The sequence below is a fragment of the Siphateles boraxobius genome, unplaced genomic scaffold (assembly GCF_051911475.1).
Source record: "Siphateles boraxobius isolate OS27281-9 unplaced genomic scaffold, OSU_SipBor_1 41, whole genome shotgun sequence".
Classification (NCBI taxonomy): Eukaryota; Metazoa; Chordata; class Actinopteri; order Cypriniformes; family Leuciscidae; genus Siphateles; species Siphateles boraxobius.
The window spans coordinates 39995911-40023734 of NW_027509042.1; the positions used below are offsets into that span (position 1 = coordinate 39995911).

At 40.3% G+C, this 27824-nt stretch overlaps 2 protein-coding genes across 5 annotated transcripts in view; both read right to left on the bottom strand.

Annotated features, from left to right (window-relative positions):
• dzip1 (DAZ interacting zinc finger protein 1) overlaps positions 1–9562 on the bottom strand; it is a 23225-nt gene extending 13663 nt beyond the window's left edge. Inside the window, exons 1-9 of one of the 4 annotated variants that reach the window (XM_077199658.1) lie at positions 9330–9562; positions 8185–8342; positions 7326–7946; positions 3001–3085; positions 2278–2408; positions 2042–2200; positions 530–658; positions 392–454; positions 182–310 (exon numbers count right to left, since the gene is read on the bottom strand). In XM_077199658.1, coding sequence (XP_077055773.1) covers positions 182–310; positions 392–454; positions 530–658; positions 2042–2200; positions 2278–2408; positions 3001–3085; positions 7326–7808 — 1179 coding nt within the window. In that variant the 5' untranslated portion in view covers positions 7809–7946; positions 8185–8342; positions 9330–9562. The remainder of the gene's footprint in view (positions 1–181; positions 311–391; positions 455–529; positions 659–2041; positions 2201–2277; positions 2409–3000; positions 3086–7325; positions 7947–8184; positions 8343–9329) is intronic. The other 3 variants (XM_077199656.1, XM_077199657.1, XM_077199654.1) reach the window with 3 other exon arrangements.
• A 2116-nt stretch (positions 9563–11678) lies between these two features.
• LOC143707293 (claudin-10-like) lies at positions 11679–13613 on the bottom strand. The gene is made up of 5 exons (XM_077200000.1): positions 13382–13613; positions 13131–13292; positions 12975–13056; positions 12017–12124; positions 11679–11924 (listed from the first exon to the last, which is right to left on the bottom strand). The coding sequence occupies exons 1-5, from the start codon at positions 13611–13613 to the stop codon at positions 11696–11698; spliced, it is 813 nt and encodes a 270-aa protein (XP_077056115.1). The 3' UTR covers positions 11679–11695.
• Between the last annotated feature and the right edge of the window lie 14211 nt (positions 13614–27824).

Here is a 27824-nt window from a genome sequence, read left to right on the forward strand (position 1 = left end):
AACATGCATAATGACAAGCTGACAACGTAATCAGCATGATGATAACTGCTCAAGTGTCCGGATATGTTCCGACATGTACACTCCTCAAGCTCGAACCTAAAGATTACTCTGTGGGCCGCTGTGCTAATACAGGATATCCTGAACAATCGAGCCTCTTCCTGTGCTGAGTTACAGTACTGACCTGCTTGTTTTGGGAGGCAATAATCTGCTGCTGTTCCTGGAGCCTGTGGCTCAGTTCCTGCACCTGTCTCCGCGATTCCTCCCTGCCTTCTAACACAGCAGAACGCAGTTTGAACAGGTCCTCCTGAAGCTGATGAACCAGGGAGAGGCATTACGCATATGTGGAGCTATTCCCATATTTAAAGAGCTGCATGACGCCTGTGATACCTACCAGACTTTTTTCATTGTCATAGTCCTCCTTTATTTTTTGCATTTTCCCTGTCCACTTCACCTCCTGAGTAAAGAAAAATATGTATTTAATAACTACAGCAATATCTTTTTCAAATCATCTGAATGCTGCATCTCTTACTTGTTTGTGGAGTTTTTGTTGAAGTTTAACAACTTCCTGCCAGTGTTCATTGCTGGCTGATGTACTGGGCTGTGTCAGTGCCGGCTGCAGGCTTTCCTGCATATTTTTCTGCTGCAATTTGATCAATTCCTAAGGGGAGAAAAGTAAACATATTAAATGTCATTTCAGCACGATCACATCACATAATATCAATAATTTTTTACCTTATTTGATCAATTTAACTGATCCTTTATAAAATTGTTAATACAATCAAGCCAAGGTTTATGACATTATATTATATTATAATTAGTGCTGTCAATCGAATGAAAAACAATTAACTAATTCATCGCACATTTGTAATTCTGTAATTAATCAACAATAAAGTTTTTTAAAATATGTAATATTGTAATAATTTCACATTTAATCTACAAATTAATGTAGAAACAACATAAAGACAGTAGCCTATATTTTAAACATTTGTTTAATAGCATCTTTTTATGAAAGATAAAATACTGTTACGTCTCTATGAAATATATATTTTTTCAAATATACGCGTTACAGCCATTCAGCATTACAATATAATTGAAATCTATAAATTTTAACATTTATTAGCCTTTACACCACTGCGTTCCCTTTTGTGTCTTATCACACTTGAATGGTTTAAAAGCATTTGCACGAATAAGAGCGTGGTCATATAATGTATTGCTAGTCAAAGGATGACTGCGTTAAAGGACAATTCCGGGCAAAAATGAACCTAGGGCTAAATAACACATCGGTACCGAGTCAACCATTCGCTGGGATGCGTTTTCATGATAATCGAATGTACCCAGTTTTAACGTTAGTTTTAGTTTAACCACAGATTAGCTTATAACACAAGTGTATGGGGCATCGAATAAGTAAAAATAAAGATCGCTAGTTAATACCACTAAAAAGGCTCAAAATAGCCCCACACTAACACGGTAGCATAAACAGGGGCTCTACCTGCAAACCGAAGCATTGAGAACTTTGTAAGTGTACAGACAGTTTAATAAGAAGATACTTTATAAAGACAGTACACTTCGCGTATATAAGCAGGAGCCATCTTTTGAAAACAGCCTCGACCAGTCGATCCACGAACGCCTTGCTACGTGAGCAGAACTGTGACTATCGACCAGGACGAAGCATGGCGTACGTGGCTCGACTGGTCGAGACTGTTTTCCAAAGATGGATCCTGCCTATATACGCGAAGTGTACTGTCTTTATCTATGCCCCATACACTAGCGTTATAAACTAATGTGTGGTTAAACTAAAACTAACGTTAAAACTGGGTACATTCGATTATCATGAAAACGCAACCCAGAGAACGGTCGACTCGGTACCCATGTGTTATTTAGCCCTAGGTTAATTTTTGGCCGGAATTGTCCTTTAATTGCGTTAAATATTTTTAATAAGTTAAACTGAAAAAAGAACACATTAATTTTAGCATTAACATTAGCATTAATTATATTATATATATGGTGACCAATAAAAGCTTTGTCTGAAACAAAAACATACGGTTTCTAGGTTTCTGTTCTTTTGTTGCATTGAATCCATGTCCCGTTGACAAGCTTGCTTGATTTCATCTATTTTGCTGTTCATCCGCATTTTCTCATCCTCCCTCCATATTTCCAGTTGTCGCTTAAACTCCTCCTGCCTTTGAATAAGCTCTTTCTCCTGGAAAAAATAGAGAATTAAATACTTATTTTAAATAACAAAATATACTAATATAGTCTTTTTTTGTCTTCTCTGACCTGTTTAGCAGTGTAGTCTTTCTGCTGTGTTTCCATTTGGGACGTGACCAGGGTCAACTGCTCTTGTAGTTTGTTGATCTCATCTTGTAACTTCACGGTCTGAATTTTTTTTTGATTATCTGTTATCAGTTCTGGAAAATATCAGATGCTTGAATCACCCTTGTGAAAAAGAAGTGAATTGCATTAAATGTGAACTTGCAATGTAGTTCAAATTAGAGGTCTGCAATGCCGTGGATGTGCTGCGGGACCTGGCGCAAAAGGGAAGATACTGATATGTGTGCGGGAAGCAGGAGAAAGAAATGACTCGTGGGCTCCCGCAAATATATAAGTATCTAATAATAACAGCACACACAAGTCTGTCACTGGAGATCTTAAGCGCTGTGTGTGTGTGGAAATTGGAAATAATAGCCTATAGACTTCGGAAAAAGACCGAATCTAACCAGACCGGGACTGAAAAATCCACGTAGACCTTTGCTTGTGAGAACGGGGCAAAACATGAAAAAGTTTCGGGTGGGAGCGGAATAAAATAATACGTATTTTAAGCTGATTGCATTTTATATAAATATAAACTATAATACATTTTCACTAAATTGAAAATAGCATGTAGTATAGTTTCCGAAAACATTACATTCATTTTGAACAAATTTATTCTTCCACGGTATATTCATTTTGTAATAAGTACTCTTTTTAAAAGTATGCTAAACAACACTGATGGTCACTCACTGATGTCAAACTCCGTAGGATGTCTGCGCTGCGTGTGACTTTGCAGGAAAGAGGCATTCATGAAGGCTTTCTCACAATGTTGGCACTGAAAAACAAAAACAATCAGGGGCTTTATTAATTTACATGACATCAAATCTGTGAAGTTATGTTTTTTTAAATGGCTTGCTTCTTCTTTTGTGTCATCCATTGAGAAAAAAAAAGTCATGTGGTTTTGGGAAAATGTGAGGGTGAGTAAATAATGATTTTTGGATGATCTAAATTCTTTAATGACAATCAACCTAAGCAAATGTGCCTGTGAGGATCATTGCTGAAGGTCGGAGTGAACACGAGCCCTGCTCAGGTGAGGAGCAGGTGTCAGTGAAGCTCAACACAGCTGTCACTCACACTCCACTCAGGAATGATACAATGAGACAATGTGGGCATGTTGCCATGGAAACACCGGGTGGTGCAGGGTTGCTGTTGCATCTCATCGCCGCTCTACCTCTCGCTCCAATTCACGGACATGAGGAAAATCCACAACACTGCACATCACACACTACATTTAGCATCCAAAACACCCGTCTGGTACTCTCATTCAAATTTAACCACACTGCCACTGATACCCATCAAAAACACATGATCTGGATGTGCATTTTTTTATGCAACAAGAATGTCCCCGTAAAACATCCACTGTGTGACATAATTGCATTGCTGCACTGACATAACTTCCCAAATCAACTGTGAAATGCAATTATGTTTTAAGGATACAGGCAAATAGGGATTCATTGGTGTCAATCTGTAGCCTGAAACCAGAGGAAGAACCTCACGAAAACAGTCCCATTTCACCCAAGTCAAAGGAAAAATATAGGGTACAAAAAGAAGATTAAGGCTATTTAAAGTGTTTTCGAGATTTTTTGGCATTATTTTATGACCCACCCTCCTCCAGTTGCATACCGTTGTGCGAAATAAAACGTAGGCTAATTGTCATAATTGTAAGTAGCCTATACTGTAGGCTATATTATGGTAGTATTTAATGAAATGGTTTGTATTTATTCTGATTTTGATTAATTTAAAAACATTTTTTCTTCTTCTGGAGAGTAGTGCTGCAAGATTCTGGATACATTGAGAATCATATTTGTTTTTATTCTATTTAAAATAAAGATCACAATTCTCCCATGATTCCGAATAGACAACTAAGCAAAATAAAAATATTTAATTACTTTGAATGATTTTTTTTTTTAAATGATGCGAATACATAAATAATGTTTGTGAAGCTGTTTCATACCTATATATGTCATGCTCTCTCTGGGTCAGCGGCAGCGAAAATACATATTCATAAATGTGACCGTAAGGTTGAATAGACATAGCCAAATCGTTGTCATTTAGGAATAAAATCACGTGGGTCGAGATTATATTAATAATGATTCGTTGTGCAACTCTACTGGAGAGGATAATTATTATACAGTTATATTACAATAATGAGAACAACTTGTTTCTACATTAGAGTAGTGAAAATTTGGGGGAAAAACGTGCTTAACCTTAATGATAATTGTCATTGACAATCCTTATATGTACTTTTTTTTTAGTTAAAGCTGCAGTCCGTAGTTTTTCCTCTTTGTCGCCATCTCTGTTAGTAATCTCCAATTGCAGTTATTTGCGGAATTATCAACTTTAAGTGGGTTGTGCCTCGGCACGGCACAGTGCGGATGAATCCAATGTTTTGAGGAGAATGAGCGGCTGTCAGTCGCCGTGCCGATGTGGATACTGTCATTCGGAATCACAGATTCTACTTTTTGAAAGTATGACCAAAATAAGAATTTTCACCGGAAAATGTCATCTGAACAAGTAACTAACATCCACTTCTGTTCTGACCAACTAAGGGAAAAAAAGCATTGCAGTAAATCGCTTCGCTTATCATATCACATCAAACCGTGCAAATTATACTTTGTTCTCAAATTGTTAATGTTAAGAACATCAGCATTGTCACTGGTTATTGTCGTTTGACCTTTCTGGATCCGCCATCAAATTAATACGTTTAATTATATCAAGTGCCGTGAGAAAAGGCTATAAATCTCCACCTCCAACATCCTCACACGCAATATAGCCTACTAGCCCAGACTCCTTCTTTATGTGTACAGATGTGACGTAATGACGCAAAGACATGCTCGAATTTCCAGCGGAAACCCACCAGTACCACTGGAATTAAAAACATTATTACAAGCTTACCGTTTTGAATCGAGCTAAGGCAAGCAGATAGTTTTGAACACTGGCTGGTTATGTACTTGCTCAAAACATTTTTGAATCATTTTTAATTTTGACATTACTTTTGTTACATTTCCGCCATTAATTCTCATAGCATAATGAAAAAAGTATCTTATTCTCAGTACGGTAATACAAAATAATTAGACATTTAATGTTATACAATTATACTGTATTACAGTTACCAAATGAGAAACTCAAAAAAAAAGTCATTATAATATCACAATGGAAAACAGTATTAACTAAAAATAGGTCTTGTTTAATTTATGCAACATACAACTTCTAATTATCTGATTTTGAGGGAAAATATGAAAGATTCAGCTACATTTTGGTAACCACTTCACTGCTCTCTGATGAAATCCCTTCATGATCCTGAAATAAACAGTAAATCATGACCAGCCCTTTCATTTCGATTCTGCTGTCAGGCGCCTGTGCTTCTCCTAGCAACCACATGAAACACCAGGTGTTGCCTTGGCAACAGCTGGCCACAATCAGGAAAGGACAGTTGCGTGATTACAAATGAGCGAACATCTGATATAGCCATGAGACAAAGACTGTAACATACATCAGAGAATTTTCTAATATTAATGCAGCATGCAGTTTTATTTCAATGAAAAGACGAGTGGGAGGGAATGATGGGGGATGGGAGCTTTGATTTGTTTCCTCCACTTAAAGCTCTTTTATAAGTAGAGTAAGTTACAAGTCATCGTCACCGGCTGACACCATCTGCTCTATTCGCCAAATCCTGAATGCTGTGTCCAAAAAACACAGCATCTGGTGATTAGCTAATCCTGTCCCGGCCTGCTTGTCCTGATTATGGACTTAAAACTGTTGACAACACTTAATTTAGGATAAAAACTTATTTACATACATACTGGATACGAAAAGCACAAATTACACTAGTGATGGTAAAGTACTATCAACGACCCCATTAAATCAAAATGTTAGTCCATGTCTGTTCTCTTTAATGCCGTCTATAAGCTAATATACTCCTAAAGTTAACCAAATTTACTGTTCGGCAGATATACACATTAAAATGTTCGATTCGGCAGAAAGAAAAACCCTGTTGACTCATTGTAACACACTTTTTTTCCCAATAAAATCAAATTCTATGAAAAAAATGGATGAGCCCATCAATATGTCCCACCCCAACTTCCTGTTTCAATAGGACTTACACAACCATTTAAAAAAATGTGAGGTCGGCAAGATTTTTTTTTAGCTGCTTTTTTGAAGTTACAGTCAAGGCATTTATAATGTTAAAAAGGATTTCTATTTCAACATTTTTAACATTAATAATACAATGTTTTACTTGAGCAGCAGCAAATCAGCATATTTCAATGATTTATTATATATTATAAAGGATCATGTGACACTGAAGACTGAAGTAATGAATCTGAAATGAATGATGCTGAAAATTCAGCTTTTATTACATTTAAAAAAACTATTTTTAAAATAATAATAATATTTCACAATATTACCGTTTGACTTCTTTCAAAAATATTAAATGGAATAAAATAAAAACGTATGACACAGGAAAGAAAACAGTACTTTCCAAACTAGAGATGGGTAACAACTAATTGAAGGTGACTAGTTTTTCCTAAACTTAGTGCTCATATCCATATTTGTAGTTTTGCTATTATATATATATATACACACACACACATTTATATTTACAAACTTTTATGTTAGATGCGACTAATCGATTTGACAGCACTATTTTAATTATTTTAATTTCCGTCTTAGCGATTTTTGTACTTTTAGTGTCCCATTTAGTTTTACAAGTCTCATTTCAATTCCCATTTCAGTTTTTTTAAGTAATATTAATATTTTATTTAAGCTTAATTTCAATTAATGAATAATTTTGAATCATTTTAGTTTACAATAGCAACATTGATTGGAGTATAGCATGCAAATTGAGATTCAGCTCCTTCACGCCATCAAACAGTGAGAAAAGCACACGTTGAATTCCCTGGGGTCAGTGAACAGTGAGACTGGGGTGCAAGCTGAGTCTGGCCTTGGGGGGACGCGACAGCGACAATGAAAATGCTAATACACACATTCACACTCGACCATGGGGCTGTACAGACCTTGTGGTAATTGGCACCGATCCCTGCGCTGAACATGGCCTGCTGAGAGGCAATGATCTTCTTCCTCTGCTTCAGTTCCTCCTTTAAGGTCTTGGCATCCTGGCTTTTTTTCTGCAGCTGGACGAGGAGCTGCTCTCTCTCCCGTGCCTCCGTCAGGAGTCTCTCCTCGGCCGCCTGCAGACTGACGCTCAGGCAATCCTGGGAGTGCAGCAGGTACTCCACGGTTAGCTGGGCCAACCGGAAGAGCTTGATCAGGGCCGGGTCTACGGGGCTCTGACAGCGGTGGCAGCGCTCGCCCTCCACGTTGCAGAACGTCACCGCCGTGATGTGATCCTGTAATGCGTGGAAATCCATTTCGCAGGCCACTCGGTCCACATCCACTGCATTGATCCGACGCCAGTCCACATTCTCACGCCGGGCTCTGAACTTGAAGGGCGGGGGAATGCTGGTGCTGGCTCCGTTTGAAGACAGCGGTCCGGACATGGTGGATGCAGCCGGTCTGCTCTGGCTGCCGGATGAGGGCTGGCTCTGTGGAGAGCTCAGTAGAGACGGGATCCCTGCTGAGGAATGAGTTCCCGGGGGATCTGACGGGTACGGGTAGTAAACGTTGTCATAAAATGGCTGAAGGGAAAACAAAGAGCAAGGTGAAATTTATAATTCCAGGTAGCAGCTATATAACATTTAATTCATAAACAAGACTCAAGGTCACACATAAAAAAACATTCCAGATCGATTCCACCACTGAAAGCTAACCGTTACCAGCTAACAGCAACAACACAGGTCCACACGACTATATGAGCGTTCATTAAACACGAGAATAAAATGATGAAATCGTTGATATATGTATATTAAATTCCACCTTATTTTGCGGCTTCGTGGTGTCTGTTGTCTCCTTACCATCTTGCGGTTTTTGTGAAGTCTTGATGAATGATCAGAGCGGCGCGCGGCACGGCAGTGTCAAGGCGTCCTGTGCGTTTCTATGGAAACAAGAGCGCGCGTCCCACTTTGCACAGCACACTGCATGAGAACAGAGAGGAGGAAAGAGCACGTGCATGTTACAGGTATTTTGGGGGTTTCCTGTTTATTTGTCACTCAACACAGATCGTTATTATTATCAATTAGTTAGTAAATTCGAACATTCGAGCTTTGGACAGTTTTCTTCTGCGAAATGATATACTACAAAAATGAACAGATTACATTAAAAAAAAATTTAATTAGCCCAAAACAATCACACATATCGGGCTTTTTGTTTTGGTTGTGTAATTACGTTTGACGTTTTAACAAAGCAAAATATTTATATTTATCTTACGTTTGGATTAAATTTATAATAACCTTAAAGAAAATTTAACCTGTTTATGCATTGTGAATTATTTAATGACATTGTTTATTTACATAAGCATATAATAAAAGTCACTAAAACAAATACCACGAGCCATGCCAATACTTAAATAATGTATCACTAATTTTCGCATTAAGACAATGTATTTTTATTCATTTCGTTAATCGGAATTAACGATGCAAAAAAAACACGGCTGTCTTTAATGGAAAATGTAATATATATATATATATATATATATATATATATATATATATATATATATATATATACTCTTTTCGTTTGTTATTAAAGAGAAATGTGACGTACACATGCTCTTGGTTTACCCATAAACATCGAGCAATGTTCTGTTAGCTGTTACACAGACTGAACGAGAGTCTCTCAGGATTTCATCAGCCTTCTTCTCAGATTACTGCCCCTTAAAAACATCTCAAGTTGGGACAGGCTCAGTTAAGAACAAAAGGGGGGCGGCGTGCACAAGAACGACACAGAGAGAATGGTCAAACAAAAATAAAAAGTTTTAATTTTTAACCCAACAAAACGAAAAGATAAATATAACATGAAGTTTGTCTTCAGCCATTTTCACAGCAAACCAAAGTATTTCGGCGACTCACTCAGTCACCCATCGGCCGCGGAGTAACGGGAAGGACAGATGCAATGGCTCTTACCTCTCGACTAATAAGTTTTTTGCAAAGAATCCATGCAGAAGTGCGTCAAATCCTGCCCATCCGAAAACCCACTTCCCCTCAGCGCTGGGAATCAAACAAACGCCATACAGTTGTGGGAAACTTTAACACGGTCAGAACAGAATCAAGCCCGACAAAACGATTCCCCAAAAACTGTGAGGATTCAGAGCGGCGTGACGTCACAGCACATTCCTGGCGCGAGCCTCATCTCATCTGTGGGGCGCGAGGAGGGGGAAGGGCGGGAGAACATTTAAGGAGTCCCACAGGGAACATCCACAGGCCAGAGAACAAAATCAATTTTATGAGCTTTATTGACAATTGTGCTTTTCTTTTATACCAGACATTAAGATATATGCTCAGGCATAATTCATCAACACCTTATCATTTAGCAAATATATTTATATATAAACATAACAACAAGGGGGGGTGAAGAGAAGGGGGGAAAAAAGAAAGAAAGAAAAATGAGCAGGATTCCTAACCGAATTTAAATAAGACAGAATTTAACTCATGACAGGATTGAACCTAACATGATGATGAGCTAAAGTTTCCTTTTGAAACTTTGACCATATAGGCCTACTAGTTTTCTGTAGTTTAATCAAACACAATGGAAAGTAAGACAAAGCAACTAATAGCCGGCTACCGCATAGCACTTAAGAGATTTGAATTGAATATTTTATCCATTATATTACAATGTATAAATGAAAATATATAGCATAACAGGAATGAACCGTATGTGCTTACAATCATTTTCCACCTCTTTCCCTTAGGCTATGATTTTGAATACATCATGTTCCTTAATAAAACATAATAATAATATAAAATAACAGTTTAACCCTAAATCTATGTTCACATAGAGACCATTTTTATTAAACTTTGCCAATTCAACGATCATCATCATCATAAAGTTTGTGTTTCTTAGTGAGTGACGCCATCCAGTGGTATTTATTATACAGTGCTTGTTTGAAGAACATTTCCAAATAGGCTAGTTAGAAATGATGAATTCTATTATTTGTCATTTGATTAAGCTTCTTTAGATGTTCCTTTACAATCTCCTGGTGCACCATATTAGTCTGGTGAAGCCTATATTTATAAGCGAATTGTAGTATTAACAGTGGAATGCAGAGATATTGCGATTTAGGGTGAAAATACTGAATACTAGCCTAATACAAACAGTGCATGCTGTTATTTTAACTGGGGAGCAAATAGCATATACTACTTGTTCAACATAGCTCCAAAAGCTTTTATTCATAGATTCATAATGAGACTATTGCTTGATATTAATTGCTTGGAAACATGCATTTTCAAAAAGACTATATGGCTACCAGAAGGTAATAATGTACTGCAAAGAAATGTTAATTTAATTAGCTAAAACATTTTCATTTTCACTGATACATTTAGATTCATATTCACAATCACTGTACCAATACACAGCCAATGCTTGACACATTTTTTGTTAATAGATAATGATAGAAAATGCCTCACAAAAACTGAATAGATTAAAATGAATATAGCCTCAAAGGACAAGATTTTTCTAATGTGTAATATTTATTTATTAAATTAACTTTTTCAAGATTCCTCTTTGTTTTTGCCAAGTGGTGGATTTGAAAGAAACACTGTAAAAAATAAGTTATGACAACACGTTTTTACATTGCTTTAACTCATCAAGATATGTTTTAATTTTCAACTTTTTTAAATAAGTTATACAAGATTAAAATGATTTTTTAAATTCAGTTTTATGTAATTTAAGTTGAAATGACTTTCATTTCTTTCACACATTTTTTGTTTGTTTGTTTGTTTGTTTAGTATTGCTCAACTAGTATTTGCTCTACTGTATAGATTGTTTTGGTGAGATACATCATGTGATTGATTTAGAATTTATTTATAGATTCTTATCTATTTTTTATTTATTTATCTATTTTTTATTATTTTTTTATGTTATCTTTTATTCTGGAAATGCACCATACATTGAGCCCAAGACAAATTTCCCTAAGGGAACAATAAAAGTATAAAAATAAAAAAGTATTAGAATTAGAAACAATCAACAATTTCCAGATGTTTCTCCTTTTTTTCTTTGGTAACACTTTACAGAAACATTCTGTACATTAGCACTGTAGTTGCTGTAATAACATGAAATAACAATGAATAATTCAGCATTTAATAATTTATAATGTTGATTTTATATGCAACATTTTACATATAAAGTAATATAAATTAACATCAGTTAATGTATTAGGAAAGAACATGTATTAACAATGGGCAAAAGAATGTTTATAAATTAACATAGATGAATGTTGTAAAATTTGACAACCTGATTTTATTACTGTTGAGTTATCGTTTCTTTAAACGGGTTACACAGCTGAGTCTATAGGAGGCCAGGTGGGTCTGACAGTCCTTGATGACTGGCTTCCTTGTGTTCCTCTCCCTCCTCTGCTCTCTCTTCTTCCTCTTCTCTCACTGTATGTTTGGTGTGAAGGAGGGATGAAGACTGTTGTGGGTCTGGACGAGACGGGCAGCATGTACGTACGTCTGGTACGTGCCGTCAGTTTGGTTGGGGGTCTTACGAGTTGTTTATTGAATCTGAGTGGAAGAAAAAAAGGTACCAATTTAACCACATATTCTCTACCCCCTATTTAGCTTGTTACAGATGTATACTGTGTGACGGGTCAGACCTTTTGGGGAATGACTCTTTCCCAGAGAAATAGCACATGACTGCACTTCCACATATAACCAGACACGATCCTCCCCAACCAATGAAGAGTGCGGCACCGAGCTCAAACCTGAGAAATAAAAGTCACATATTTTAAAGGACCATATCAAACCGATTTCATTTTATAAAATGTAATTATTATTATTATTGAGTCCCAGATGATGAAGAATCAATTGATGAATAATTTATTTTAAGTAATTTTAATGAAATGTTGTATGAAATGAAACGGTATTAATGTTGAATTTCATATCTATTTCATTGAGCATACGTCTACCACTAGCTTATAGTCCACAGCAATCTATTCTGTAATTGAGAGTAAGTTTACACGACAAGAAGTACTAAAAACTGTCTTACGTCTACGTCTTGTGCCACACATTTTTAAAATAACTAATTGCACTGAAATAACATGTTAAATTGACTATTAAGCCCTTAAAAAGTGTTTTACACAGTCACTTAATTTAAAAAGCCAACTGTCACTTCTGATTATTTCACTGGCTGCTTTGTGAATGCAAATGACTGTCTTCGAATCTTACGGCCAATCGCACTGCACCAGGGTTTTGTCGGGTCAGTGTGTTACTTAGATTACCGTTATTTTACAGTGCAATTTTTACTAGGCACTCCCAAAATTGCCTACCCTACCTTTAATCGAAATGTCAACAGTCACTGTTGCTTATTTCATGGTTGCTTCGTCACTGCAAATTACTGTCAGTATGAAATGCATGTATGGATGTATGTATATATGTATGTATGTATGTAGTGGCTTCATTTAAATAAATGGTATTTTTGGGCTCAAAAGACCAAAGATATTTGATTGCTCATTATATAACCCCTATAATTCTAAATTATTAGATACTAATATTTTACATCAACCACTATAGTGGTAAAGTAATGTGACCAATATAAATGTCATAATTACGTACTTTGTTTCTAAGAAATATGGATCCACAAATTCTGAACGCACTTTATTTCCCCACCAGGAATAGACTATCATACCACTGAACCCTGCAAAACAGTCATCAGTTAATGATACTCAATTTATGCTTTATGCAAAAATGATTATGAAGGAATATTCATACCGGATGCCATGTACGTCAATGCAGCTGCGAATGTAACTCTGGCGTTGACGAGCTCAGAGCCTCCGATTTTGGTACATTTCATCCCAATGAGGGCAAGCACAGCTCCCCAGAACCCAAAGATCACAGAGACCACAGACAGAGCCCTGCACACATGGAGGAACACTAACAACCACACAGAGAGAGGATATTAATTATCCCTTTTATATCAAATCATGAAATAATGTCTCTGTTTCAACACATGTTTTCCTCACCAGACAGATCCATCATGGAAGGGAAGTATTTACAGTCAGATACTCCTGTGGCGTCTGAGACACAGTCCATCCAGAGGTTGGAATAGTAATCCCCGGCGCTGAGAACGACAGAAGCACTTTCTGAGACGATCCAGAACTCAATGGCCAGAGTGGAACAGATCAACATCCAGCCACACAGACAGGACACAAAGCAGCCGATCTCCACATACATCACCACTGTTCGCGGCTTCATGAGCACAAGATGTGAGAGATATGTGCACTGCTGAGAGGTCAATGGAGGAATAAGATGATGTGGCAGTGTGTCTCCTTCTGCATTTGGAACCCTCCTTTTGCATTTTACAACTGGTTTCACCTCATCATCAGTTTTTCATTCCCAGAGGGCATTCCCAGGCTATCACAGATTCTTAGTATATCTAGGAAAATGGTTTTGAAGAGCTTCCAGTGCACGTCATATCTAATGATCTAGAACAAATTAAAGTGAGCTTACAAACCATCCGATATTAAATAATGTCAAAGCTTATTTCTTAGTTGAAATTAATAAGATATTAAATGAATGATGGGTGAAAATGAAATAAAAAAAAGAATGAGTTCTTTACATATAGTATATTAAATACAAAATGTTGTGCTAAAACGGACCATATGAAAATGTATAATGGATGTTACACAAACACTGGGTTCATAAGCGATGCCAGTGTGATTTTAATATCATATGTATAGAAATATTTTTAATTACCTTTTATTTTTATATTTTAGGTTTCATTTTAATTTTAGCTTTGTGGTATTTTTATGTACTTTGTGTAAAATTATTTATTTAATTCTTTAAAGATTTCTATTTAAAGTTTTTGTACTTAGTATTGGCTTAAACTTTACTGTTTAATTTAATGTTTAATTTCATTTTAGCCTTATTTTTATTATTTAAAACCATGTTTTTTAATAGTTTAAGTTTTAGTTAACAATAACGACACTAACTGATGCCTTTCCATTTCTGTTTACTGCTTTATAAAAAAAAGCGTCTGTTAAATAATTCTCTAAAATAAATGTTTGTCTGTTAATATATTTCTTGAGCCTCTTGACTTGACACAGTTTCTGTTGATGCATTCTGTTCCTGATCGTATACCTCTGTGTGTTTTCATGATCTTGTGTGTATAGGTTGTCTTGTTTTTGAAATATAATCTCTGACAAAACATCAGCTATTGGATATGAAGTGTCCTGGGAATACTGGGAGTTAACACGTTTATCTAACACATGCAATGTGTGCAGTGTTTATGTATAAACAATATTTGGCTATTTCAGTGCTACCAGCATGCATAAAAGGAGAAAATCAATATAAATAAATAAAGACTCAAATGAAAAACAAAAGGTGAGTCAACTTTACACTAGTCTAGATTTTTCGGATAAGAATCGCTTGAGGAGTGTAAACACTTCGGCTGGGTGGAGTTTTCAGCAGAGCTCTGTTTTTTTGGATCAGCATCTGGCTGATAAAAAAAGCATCTCACAACAAGCCATGTGTTGTGCTATGTATTCTGAAGAAATAAAGTTTTAAAAAATAAAAACATATAAACCACAAAAATGTTATTATGGTAGCCTATATTATGTTTGATCAGTGACATCATGACTTAACATGAAATAGAAATTATTAAGTTGATAATCAAGATGAAGTAGGTCTTAGTAGAATAGTAGACTTATCATAGGTCCTGTGATAAAGGGGTGTGAGTGACAGGATGATACAAACCTATTTTGAGTTTGTGAAAACAACCTATTTTAAAATAAACTCTTTCCATCTGGGCTACCGCATTATTCCGCCAGGTGGCGCATTTCTGCTTCTCACCAGTTTTAGTGCTGCTGAAATCATTCACGTTGTTGTGGTGTTTGTGTAGGTTGTTTTCTCATACGTGTGCACACATGTATTATTTAAGTCTTTTGTAATTGTTAAAAATTATAATGTAATGTAGCCTACTACACATTCATTTAAACGTATAGTGATTATTTTCCAGATGAGGACAGTAACGAAGTATTTTATTTTGGTAAACTTTTACTTTATACCGTCCGGTCCCAAATGGCACACTTCAAGCACGTTCAGTCTTTTAGGCCATCGCTGAGCAGTGGTCGGCACTCGTCAACAGGTCAAACTGGCCCGCGCCCTCAGCGGCCGGTTCTGAAATAGATCCGTCATGACAGCAATAGGTAGAGAAATCGCAGCTCATCATAAGCAAACTATATACAATGCTGAGACATTACATGTCACATCGATGGCACGTGTCTTAACAGGATTTTTACGGGTTGTGTGTGAACCAATTATTTCACACCGACATAATGGTTCCCTATCAAGGCTACGGAACTTCGACATTACGGATGTCGTATATGGGAACTCCTCTCATCCTTCACTTCTGCTGAAATCTTATAGGCTAACGCCAGCAGAGCTGGCCAATTGACGCAAAATATGCAAATACTGACACCTCGTAGCAGTAATAAGCAAGTGCAGCGTCAATTCCTGTTCAGAATCTCTCTCTTTACGCTCAAATCGTGTGCTAGAAAGCTGATACTCCACTAACAACTAATTATTTTGCCGTCGTTGAAGTTGCGCCGAGATACTTGCACTGTCTCCTGCATCTGATGGCAACTATCTGCAACCTGTGTTCGGGCCCCATCGTGCCCCCCGACACGCACCTGTTCTGCATCGCGTGAATGGGGCTGGCCCATGCTGAGTCAGCCCTCAGGGACGAAGGTTCCTGCGACCTCTGCGCGGACATGCCTCTTCGAACTCTCAAAGCCAGGAGGGAAGAGGCTCGCGCAGCAGCGGGGATCGGGTCTACCGCCGCCATTGAGCCGCTGGTAGCCCCCCCCAACCGCGGAGTCCAGGTTCGTCCCCCGGTGAGCTTTCCCGACCCCACCTTCCAGCCCCCTCGCAAGGTCGCTGACTTCGTTTCCTTCGGGGCGAGTGAGGAAGACGACTCCATGTCTCTGTCTGCCTCCGAGAACGACTGGGGTGCGGAGCAGGCCGCACCGCGGGCGGCCGCGGAGCAAGAGACCCCGGCGGACCTGCAGGACGAGCTCTTCCGTATCCTCTCGAAGGCCGTCGAGGAACTGGACCTCTCGTGGAATGCTCCCGATGAACCTTCTAAGAGCAAGCTGGATACGTGGTTCCTCCAATCGAGCCGCCGTCATGCCGCTTCGAAAAGAGGAACACCGTTTTTTCCGGACGTGCATGAGCACGTGGTGAAGTCGTGGGTGACCCCGCAATCGGCGCGCACTCTCACTTCCACCATGGCCATGTTTGCCCCCGTGGACGAGGCGGGGGACCACGGCTACCTCCGCATCCCCCCCGTCGAGGAGACCGTCGCCGCGCACCTCTGCCCGTCGGCTCCCGCCCTGGGCTCGGACCGCAGCCTGCCGTCCCGAGCCTGCAGATTTACGGCCCACCAGGCTAACAAGGCCTACGGTGCCGCGGGGGAGGCGGTTTCCGTGTTGCATGCCATGGCCATTCTCCAAGTGCTGCAGGCTAAGCAGCTCAAGTCTCTGGATGACGCCGCCTCTATTGACGCTGACGCCATCCGAGATCTCCGTTCGGCCACGGACCTCGCGCTCCTGGCCAGGAAGCGTTCAGCCCAGGCGATTGGACGTTTGATGGGGTTCCTGGTGGTCCTCCACAGACATCTGTGGCTCACCCTGTCGGACGTCCAGGAGGCCGATAGGAAGACGCTGCTGAACGCACCGATCTCCCCTGCAGGCCTGTTCGGAGACGCCGTGGAGAAAGTCACCGAGCGTTACTCCGAGACGCAGAAGAAGGCGAAGGCTATGAGCCACGTGATTCCTCGGAGGGCGCCGCCGCCTCCGTAGCCGCAGCCGCAGCCGCAGCCGCAGCCTCGCTCCCGCTCGTCTTCTGCCTCGGGCCGCCAACCTCAGACCGCGGCTAGAAGACAGACAGCGCCCCGCCCGGGACCGGATGCTCGTAGAGGCCGTAGCGGCCAGTGGCAGGGAGCGGGTAGCAAGAGGACGAAGAGGAGCCCGCGCAGAAAGCCCACCGCGTCCCCTGCGAGGCCCAAGCAGTCGTCCTGACCGCTCGGGCAAGAGGAGAAGAGAGCGCCAGATCGGTCCCGCGTCCAAGCGGCGCGCTCTAATGCACTTGGTCCCTCAGTGTTCCACGAGCGACGCGTGCAGTTGTTTTGTGAATGTTGTCAATGTTGTCAATTGTTCAAAAAGAAAGCAGATCACTACTTCACAAACAGAGCTTTTTTCTCCTCTTGCACCACACACTGTGTTACCCGCCCTGCCTTCGAGCAGCGCAGAGTCAGGGTCAATAAATATTCCCAGCCCTCGCATAGCGGCGATGACCGCAGGTTTAGATCAGCGCACGCTCAGTCGCTTTCAGGCAGCGTGGGAAGCTATTCCGCGCATTTCGCAACTCGCTCGAAAAGAAGGCTATAGAACCGGTTCCCCCGAGGGGAAGGGAGAGCGGATACTACAGCCGCTACTTCGTTGTGCCGAAGAAGGGAGGGGGTCTCCGCCCCATTCTGGATCTGAGACCCGTCAACAGAACGCTTCACAAGCGCACTTTCAGGATGACTACTCTGAAGCAAATCCTGGCGCAAATTCGCCCCGGGGATTGGTTCGCTTCAGTGGATTTAAAGGACGCTTACTTTCATATCCAGACAGTAAAAGGTCGCAGGCGATTCCTGAGGTTTGCGTTCGAGAATTCGGTGTACCAATATACGGTGCTCCCGTTTGGACTAGCCCTAGCTCCCCGAACATTTTCGAAATGCGTGGACGCAGCACTTTCACCCCTCAGATCGAGCGGGATGTACGTCTTGAACTATCTGGAGACTGGCTGGTTCTCGCGCAGTCGAGAGAAATGCTGGTCAGCCATGTGGAAGCCCTCCTTCGACACTTGGAGATGCTCTGTTTGAGGGTGAACGCCCAGAAAAGTGTCCTCACACCGAGCCAGACCACAACATTCCTGGGAGTGTGCTTGGATTCGGTGAGAATGAGAGCGCGCCTCTCCCCCGAGCGAGCGGAGGCTCTGAGTTCTTCTCTCGGTCTCTTCAGACCTGGCAGGCTTGTCCCACTGAAAGAGTTTCAGAGGCTACTGGGACGGATGGCAGCGGCTTCTTCGGTGTGTCATCTGGGGCTGCTGCATATGAGACCGCTGCAACACTGTCTGAAAACGCGCGTCCTCCCGAGCGAGTGGTATTCTGGCCACAAGCGCATTATGGTCACCCGCGGATGCGCCCGCGCCCTGGCCCCGTGGAGGAACCCAGATCTCTTCAGCTCAGGCGTCTCTATGGGCATAGTGACGCGGCGCGTGGAGGTCCTGACGGACGCTTCGTCCACCGGATGGGGGCTGCCTGCTTGGAAAGCCCGCCTCGGGTCGGTGGTCAGGGAAGCAGATGGAGTGGCACATAAATCGTCTGGAACTAGAAGCGGTCTCTCTAGCTCTAAAAGCCTTCCGGTCTCGGCTGGAGCAACAGCATGTGTTGATTCGGACCGACAACACTTCCGTGGTCTCGTACATAAATCGCCAAGGCGGTGTACATTCCAGAGCCCTATTCAGGCAGGCGGAATCCCTTCTGCTATGGGCGGACCGGTTTTTCCTCTCGCTGAGAGCGGCTCACATCCCCGGCGTTCTGAATCGCGGGGCGGATATGCTCTCGAGAAGGGGGATTCCCCAAACGGAGTGGAGGCTTCACCCCGGGACGGTTCAGCTGATATGGAATCGTTTCGGCAGAGCGGAGGTCGACCTCTTTGCGACGAGCGAGAACGCGTACTGTCAGATGTTCTTCTCACTGTCTCGTTCCCCCCGGGAGGTGGACGCGCTGACTGCGCGATGGCCGAGAGTCCGTCTCTATGCTTTTCCCCCAGTAAAAATTTTGCCCATGGTGTTGTGCAAAATCAGGGAGGAAAAGGCGGCGGTGACTCTGGTAGCCCCGAACTGGCCGAATCAGCCCTGGTTCGCGGATTTGGTAGAGTTACTGGCAGGACAGCCATGGGAGATTCCGCTCAGGACGGACCTTCTGTCTCAGGCGAGCGGAACGATCTGGCATCCCAACCCCGTGCTGTGGAGCCTCCATGTGTGGCCGCTGCAGGGTCGCTGAGCGGGGGGACGCGCTGCACTCGCGAGTTTTGAATACCATCGCGGAAGCGCGAGCCCCGTCCACCAGGCGCCTGTATGCTCTGAAGTGGGGTGTATTCTCAAAATGGTGTAAGGATGTCGGTATAGACCCAGCGAACAGCTCTGTGTCGGATATTCTACGCTTCCTTCAGTACAGGATGGATGAAGGGAGCCATACCATCCACTCTGAAGGTATATGTGGCCGCTGTTGCCGCGTTTCACCCCCCTATTAACGGACAGTCTATCGGTAGACATGCGTCGGTGACTCTGTTCCTCAAGGGGGCTAAGAGATTATGCCCTGCACGGCCGCCTTCGGTGCCGCCGTGGTATTTAACGTTGGTCTTAGAAGCTTTGTGGCGACCGCCTTTCGAGCCCTTAGCTTCGATTGCCATTAAAGAGCTATCAATCAAAACAACACTGCTTCTCGCTCTCGCTTCAGCGAAGCGGGTTGGGGATTTACAGGCTTTCTCTGTAAGTGAAGATTGTATTCGCTTTGGACCGGGAAACTGTAATGTAATTCTCAGACCGAGGCCGGGTTACGTTCCTAAATCGCTCAACACCCCGTTCAGAGCACAGATTGTTTCACTCCCTGCCTTGTCCACTGAGCCACCAACCTCTCAAGATTCGGTTGCTCAGAGTGCTGTTTGCACAGTCAGAGCGCTTAGAGAATACATTTCTCGCTCGGCCGTTTTTCGACAATCGGACCAGCTGTTTGTGTGCTTTGATGGGTGCAACAAGGGACGGGGGGTCTCTAAACAGAGGCTTGCTCACTGGATTGTGGACGCTATTGTTTTGGCTTATGATTGTCTGGGGCAAGAATGCCCCCTTAACGTCAAGGCCTATTCGACTAGAGCGATTGCCTCCTCGTGGGCTTGGACTAAGGGTATGTCTATTCAGGATTTATGTCTTGCGGCTGGCTGGTCTTCTCAGAACACGTTTGCCAGGTTTTACAAGTTGGATTTGCCCTCTGTAGCGTCTCGAGTGCTTTCGGTGAGTTGATTTCACACACAGCATTGTATAGAGCTGCTCTGCGCTTTGCTTATGAGTTGTTTTGTGTGCTATATTGTGTGTTTGTACTGTTGTCACCGCTATGCGTTGGCCTTCTCTTACTATGGTTATTGCCCTGTTTTTCGACAGTGCAATTTCCCCCGGTTATACTGCTCGGGATATGCAAATGCTGGCAGTGTATTGTGAGCTTGTGATTGGTCCCTTTGGGCCTATCAGAGGTTAGAGGTTCGCTATTGGTCAATCTCGGCCTATCAGATGCTTGCATACTGGGGGGGGCGGTCTTCGTATTGGGTCTGTTGTCAGTGGTTGTTTGGCTGCCACGGCGGGATTCTACACAGTTCCCATATACGACATCCGTAATGTCGAAGTTCCATAGCCTTGATAGGCAACGTCTCCGGTTACTTTCATAACCTCGGTTCCCTGAAAGGCAAGGAACAAGACATTACGCTCGCCGCCGCGTTCGCTATTGTTTTAGCGTTTTTGTTCGATTCTGAACAGGAATTGACGCTGCACTTGCTTATTACTGCTACGAGGTGTCAGTATTTGCATATTTTGCGTCAATTGGCCAGCTCTGCTGGCGTTAGCCTATAAGATTTCAGCAGAAGTGAAGGATGAGAGGAGTTCCCATATACGACATCCGTAATGTCTCGTTCCTTGCCTTTCAGGGAACCGAGGTTACGAAAGTAACCGGAGACGTTTGTTCTGCAGCAGAGGCGCGTGCTTACGCTTGATTCAGCGGGAGTGAGGGCGGGACCAGAGCAGGACGCGATATTTTTTTTCACAGGATGGTAGGGGAAGACTCATGAATATTCATTAGGGAACTCATGCCTGATTGGTCTGATGGCCTACCCCCTAACCCCGCCCCTAAACCTACCCGTCACTGGGGGTCTGATGACCTACCCCTAACCCCGCCCCTAAACCTACCAGTCACTGGGGTTAAGACCAATCAGGGATGAGTTCCCTAATGAATATTCATGAGTCTTCCCCTACCATCCTGTGAAAAAAAATATCGCGAGCGGGACGTTGATTTCGCAGCTTTACTTCCTGCTCACTACTGCGCATGTCTGGTCCCGAAATCGCAACTGCGCAGACTCAAGTCCCAAGATGTCAGCGCCATATCGGGACAATGGCGGCTTCACTTCTCGCCAATGGAAGAGAACGAAGGGGGGTCGTCCATCTTTTTTTTACAGTCTATGTTGTGAACGCACTCACTAGCCATGTTTCCATCCTCTTGTCAACCGAATTATCTAAAGTTCGGTAAAAAAACTCATGCGAATAAAGCTGGTGAAAGTGTGTTTCCATCCAACGGCTTTAAAGCGAATAAAAACCTGTACGTAATGACGTCACATGCTGTTTTGCGATCAAATTGGTATATCGAATTGATTTGAGACATTTTAAGGTGTTTCCATTCATTTTCGCACTGAATCGAACAACATTCAAGCAAACTTTTGCGAACAAAGTTTTGCTAGACAAAACGGAGCCTAATAGTGCTTATGTGCCAGCTGATAGCGACATATGTAAGGGAAAATGTATATGCCAGGCGGTTGTTAGCCTGAAGGGGTTGTATTCGCTAACAACCGCCTCGCTATACATTATCCTGCTTATTACATGTCTACCTACCAAATAAATCAATAATTTGACACAAAATATTAACTTAAAAAGGAGTTTATTGATTTAAAACGAGTAGTGCTTCTGCTAAAGAAAATAGTCTGTTCCGTCTCTGAACTGCGTCCATGGCAACGGTGTGTTATACTTAGCAGCTCCGCAGTCTGTTAACAAGAAATAACACACCGCATTCTACATTAGAATTCAACCAAGCCACGTAATAACAAGCAGACTCTATAAACACATTGCTATGATGATGCAGATGCACGTAAATGCCCGACGACAACGGAGGCAGCCTGTGGTGTGGGAACGACAGCGCTCCATCAGTTCTGGGAGATTGTGGTTCAGAGACACTTCACGGAAACCCTTTGGTTGAAGCATTTTTTTGCTTTGTCCACTTACATCTGTCTTTGTTGACATCCGCCATAAGTGCGCAAACAGAGCGGGAATACTGGCCGGAAATGAACTCGTCTTCTTCTATGTTTTGTGGCGTGTTGCAACCATAAAAGGGCCTAAAACTTAATCGCAATTCATTATTTATTCGGCAAATAACGTTTCCATCAGCTTTTATCGCATTTGCCGTATATCGATCAAGATAAAATCCGATGAGACCGAACGTATTTCATTTGAGTCGATATACATGAAATTTAATCGTATTTTACTGTTTCCATAAGGCATTTTTCATTCGATATCACTTAATTCGGATAAAAAGGTGTGGATGGAAACATGGCTACTGATTCCGGAAAATCACTGACAGTGTGAATGAACTAAAATCAAACGAACCGGGGTCAAATCCCGGGTCACTTTATCCGTGTATTTTCCGGAATCTGTGTGAAAGGGACTTTTGATAGTGTCATTTTCTCTCACCACCTAGCGTTAACATCACTCTGCTGCACGCATGGGCCTACAGCACACAAACAATAATACATTTTAAAAAATGCAGTTTGGTACGTGAGGATGCCAAGGAATATTTCTTAGTGTAGCCTAAAAGTTGTTTACGTCAAATAATTATTACAATAAGCTAGGCTCCATTGTGTAACAAGCTAATTAAAATGATACACATTTATTATTGACAATATGGAAATAAAACAGGCCTGAAAATAGGCCTATGTAACGTAATTCATGTAATAGGCTAATAATTAGTTTAGGCCTACTGTCATTGTGAGGGGAGAGGACAAAAACATTAACGAAGGAAGCCGTTTTCATCATATCAGGCACAAGGTTAATATGAATGTGTACATATTGAGAATTATTATTATAATATAATTTGTAGCCTTCAGTAAATTATAAAAGTAAGGGAAGAGACAGGGCAAGATAATGATACTGAGTGAAAAAGAAAGAGTGATGGAGATGAGGAGAGAGCAATATTGACAAATAATCTACTGCCCGCTGACATGGTTTTAAAGCCATTTCTTATCCTTTTTTGGCCTTCAAACATCTTGAAATGCGCATATGCAGATACGAACATTTTAACCCCTTATATAACAACCTCAAATTTAGGACCTCTGTGATTATAAAGCCCTGCTGCCCTGTATTAGGCATAAGATCAATAATGAATGTTTACATATTGAGAATTAATTTAATGAACTTAGTTACCTGCCTTTCCTGGTAGCCTTCAGTAAATTAACGTATCTGAGACCCTATGTTTACTTCCTTCTCTGACAGACAAAAATGAAAAGCCTATATCAGTCAATGGATTTTGGAGAGGAAAAACCAGGGCAAGATAAAAACAAAGAGAAAAAGAGAGTGATGGAGATGAGTAGAGAAAAATAATCTACTGCCCACTGACATGGTTTTGAAGCAATATCCATTTTTTTGGCCATCAAAACATCTTAAAATGCACATATGTTGATTAGAAAAATGTAAATTTTCTCTGGGGAAACCCGAGACCCCTAACTGCCTCACACTTGGGACCTCAGTGATTATAAAGCCCTGCGTTTATACTAATAAACAGCCGATATCCTAGTAATATGCATGTTAATAAGCAACTTAATAGTGAGAATTAGATCCTAAACTTAAGTATTCATTTTTTATTAAATCATTCATTTTATTAAATCATACACTCTTTGGGGGCTGAGCCCCCCTAAAATGAAAATCCTAGAATCGCCGCTGGTCAGACTTATTGTCGGTTGATTCTGTTTCATAAAGCAAACTTAAAATAGTTCAAACTCAGTTACTCTGGCAACTTATGCTGGAAAACTAACCTGGTCCAGTGCAGGGTAACTGTCAGGCTAAGCTTCAGTTGTTACACAGATCCTCTAACACTGACCGACACGACCACAATGATATTACTACTGACACTCTCTCATACCATTATTTAGACTTTATTAACCACTAGTCCATAAATAAATACACAAAATACAGAAAATGATAAATGAGACAATATTGACCTACAAACATGTTAAATTATATTGTATATAAAATTTTATGTTAACGTTGTTATATATATATATATATATATATATATATATATATATATATATATATATATATATATATATATATAGGCCTATATATTTTTTATTATTATTATTTTTTTACATAAACAATTGATAGTATACAATATAATTTAACACGTTTAGGTCTTGTATCATTTATCATTGTAACATATATATATATATATATATATATATATATATATATATATATATATATATATATATACACACAATATATATATATCCAACAGGTTTTCTTTTCTTACTGGCTGAATGTTTTGTGCCCAAGATTGAATTATATATGAATACATTTCTCTTTGGTTTTGTTTGGCAGCTGTAGTACATTTTTATGGTTATCTGAAAAACATTAGAAAATTACAATCTAAAAAAAAGCTTTTTAAAGCAGAAGTTAAAAATCACAAAATTAAAATTAATAATTACAAAAGCACAGTATACATTCTAACTGGTAAGAGGAATCTGAGCTTAGTAATTTACCTACAGGTATAGCCTACATTTGATTTACCCCATTACAATAGTCACTTTATTGCTATCATAAAAATACACTTGTAGCTTTAAAATTCTAAATAAGGCACATCTAATGTCCAAATTACAAATATTTTTGCATATAGGCTATATATTTTATGTGCTTTATTATGTCTTTCAATTCAAAGACATTTAACACAATTATACAAATTGACATTATATTTCCCCCGATAAATATTCCTTATTTTTCCTTCTACTTTTTTATTTTGTGATACCCACCAACACATAGCCTAAAAAACATAATTAGAACAATAACCAATTAAGTTCATAGTTAGACAAAAAATATATAAATAAATATTAATAAAAATTAAACATTAACATATTTATATCAAACTCTTATAATGACACATAATTCCTAATAAGTTATCCAAGTAATATTTTTTAAATATCAAATATTCAATATTAAATAAGTATAAAAATGTAGTTAGGCTAATGTGTATTTCTTATTATTATGGAATATTCTTTGATTTTAGAGTTGCACATATCTTTTCAAAATGTATACCCAAAACTATATTTTATATCTTTATTATATTTGGTTTCTTTAAAAAAAAAATTCCCTGAATTAGGCTATTCTGTTCAATTTTATTATTATTTTAAGTATAACATATATTAGTGTAATAAGCTATAAGTTCAATGCAACTTATCCTACATCCTAAAGATAAAATATTATAATTAGAGGATATTCTAAAGATTTTCCAAGCAAAATTTTAGTCAGAATTATTGCGCTCCTATTTGGCTCGTTCAATGTGAAGTTTAGCAGCAAAATGGAAACATTTGCACGACTTTCTAACATTTACAGATAGAGAATATACCTGTGAAATGTAAGTTTTGCTCTGAGGGGAAAAAAACATGTCTCAAACGCATAAAACGCACAAAATATACGCTGTTTGATTGTGGATCGATTTGACTCTAGGGCTGCTTCAGAAACGCGTGCACACGCAATTAACTAGACTAATCAATTTAGTATACAGCTAGCTCCATTTCTATAAATCCGCTTTTATCATAGATGGGATCATATGATGTCTATGGGTGGGATGGCTTTTATGAATGAATGACTCTCTCATCCGTTGCTATAGTTTTCTTCGTCAAGCCGCTTGCACCCCCTGCTGGTGAGGTGACTAACAGCTATGGAGATTATCAATCGGCAATTGAAAAGTCAACTGTTGAATTTTCTTTCGAATTTGAACAACTGAATTTGTGGAAGCAAATTTGTAAAGCGAAATAAAATGTACCGAAAATTGCCTGACGAATATTCTAGTTTGTAATTTTAAACAGAATAAATATTTTGGAAGTGAAATCTGGAAGGTGGATATGGATTATTTAATTTTTATTAATGAAAACGTGTGTGAAATGTTTTGAATTGAAATATTCACAGCTTAAATATGTTGAACATGTTGAATTTCAGCCCATAAAAATGCAAGCCCTAAAAACACAATGCATTCAAATTCAAGCAGGGTTAATGCAATGCATTTTTTTTTTCAAGTAACTTAGTGCAATTCAACAAGCTTTTTTGTTTCTAAAACATTTGTCAGTATTTTACTTCCATAACCTACTGCAGATCCAGGTAAGGTCAGGGTCACGCATGGGGAAGCAGGAGGAGGTCTTTTCCTTAATTTGTTCTGAATCTCATATTGTGGAAACCCTGGTTTTTAAATTTCACTGTGGCAAAATTTCAGGAGCACTGTTTCTGGACCCGCTCCAGCCAGCTAAAGTGTTCCCATTAAAACCAAACAGACATCAGCGGCCAACCATCATTTCTCAAACGGCTCTTCCCGTTTGCCCTTCCTGGAATACTCAATTATCTGGCCCTTATTTAATAAAATACAGCTTTAGAATGATCACTCTCAACATGAAGCTGCCCATATTCCTCCCCAGCACTCCAACCCCTTTTACACTGACATTTACGCACCATTTACTCACAGCACACACTGCTGCTCGGCCACATTTACGATTCATTTAGGGCCATTTCCTCCTTGAAGGCTTGAAAAACCTTTTTGAAGAATATTTGTATAGAAAAGAAACATTGTGCATTATGTTCAGTGAAGTCAGTGAAGAAACCAGAATTAGCAACAGATAAAGTCTGATCTATCTTGCCGTGTTCATTCTTTCATGGATCGCCTCAGAGCTCAAGACACACTTCATTCTCATTCCCTCCTGAAGCAGCTGAGAGCCTTAAAGGGGCATTCGGCAACTCTAGCTATTTCTTCGCTGATTTTCACTTTTGTTGTCGCATGTTTTCTCAACGAGCTCCCCCTACAGCTCTGAGGTGTATATTTCACAACAATGTCGTAAAAAAACCTCACTTGCAGCCCCTCCTCCACCGCTGCTCATGTGCATTTGTTCTTATCGGAGCCGACCAACTTTATCGTGTGTAGCTATGTCTACCGAGGTGGGTAATACATCATACACATTGAGGGCGGCGTGTGTGTTTATGTCGAATGGCCGTAAAGCAGTTTGTGTTTCTCCCTCGTTCTCGCTTCTCACGAGACTTCCTATTTCCAACTTACCGGGACGTAAATCCTCGGATTGCAAGGTTGGTTTTCCGGCTGGGAACGTTGGGGGGAGCGGGGAAAGTCACCATTCTCACCAGAACAGGGTATTAAACCATCCAAATGATTTCTAAACGGTTTTATTAAGTTGAAATAGTTGCCGAATGCCCCTTTAACTGAAATCTGAGGTGCTTTAGTTAAGATGACAAGAAGACATCCGGAAATATAAACACACACACAGTTACATTCATATA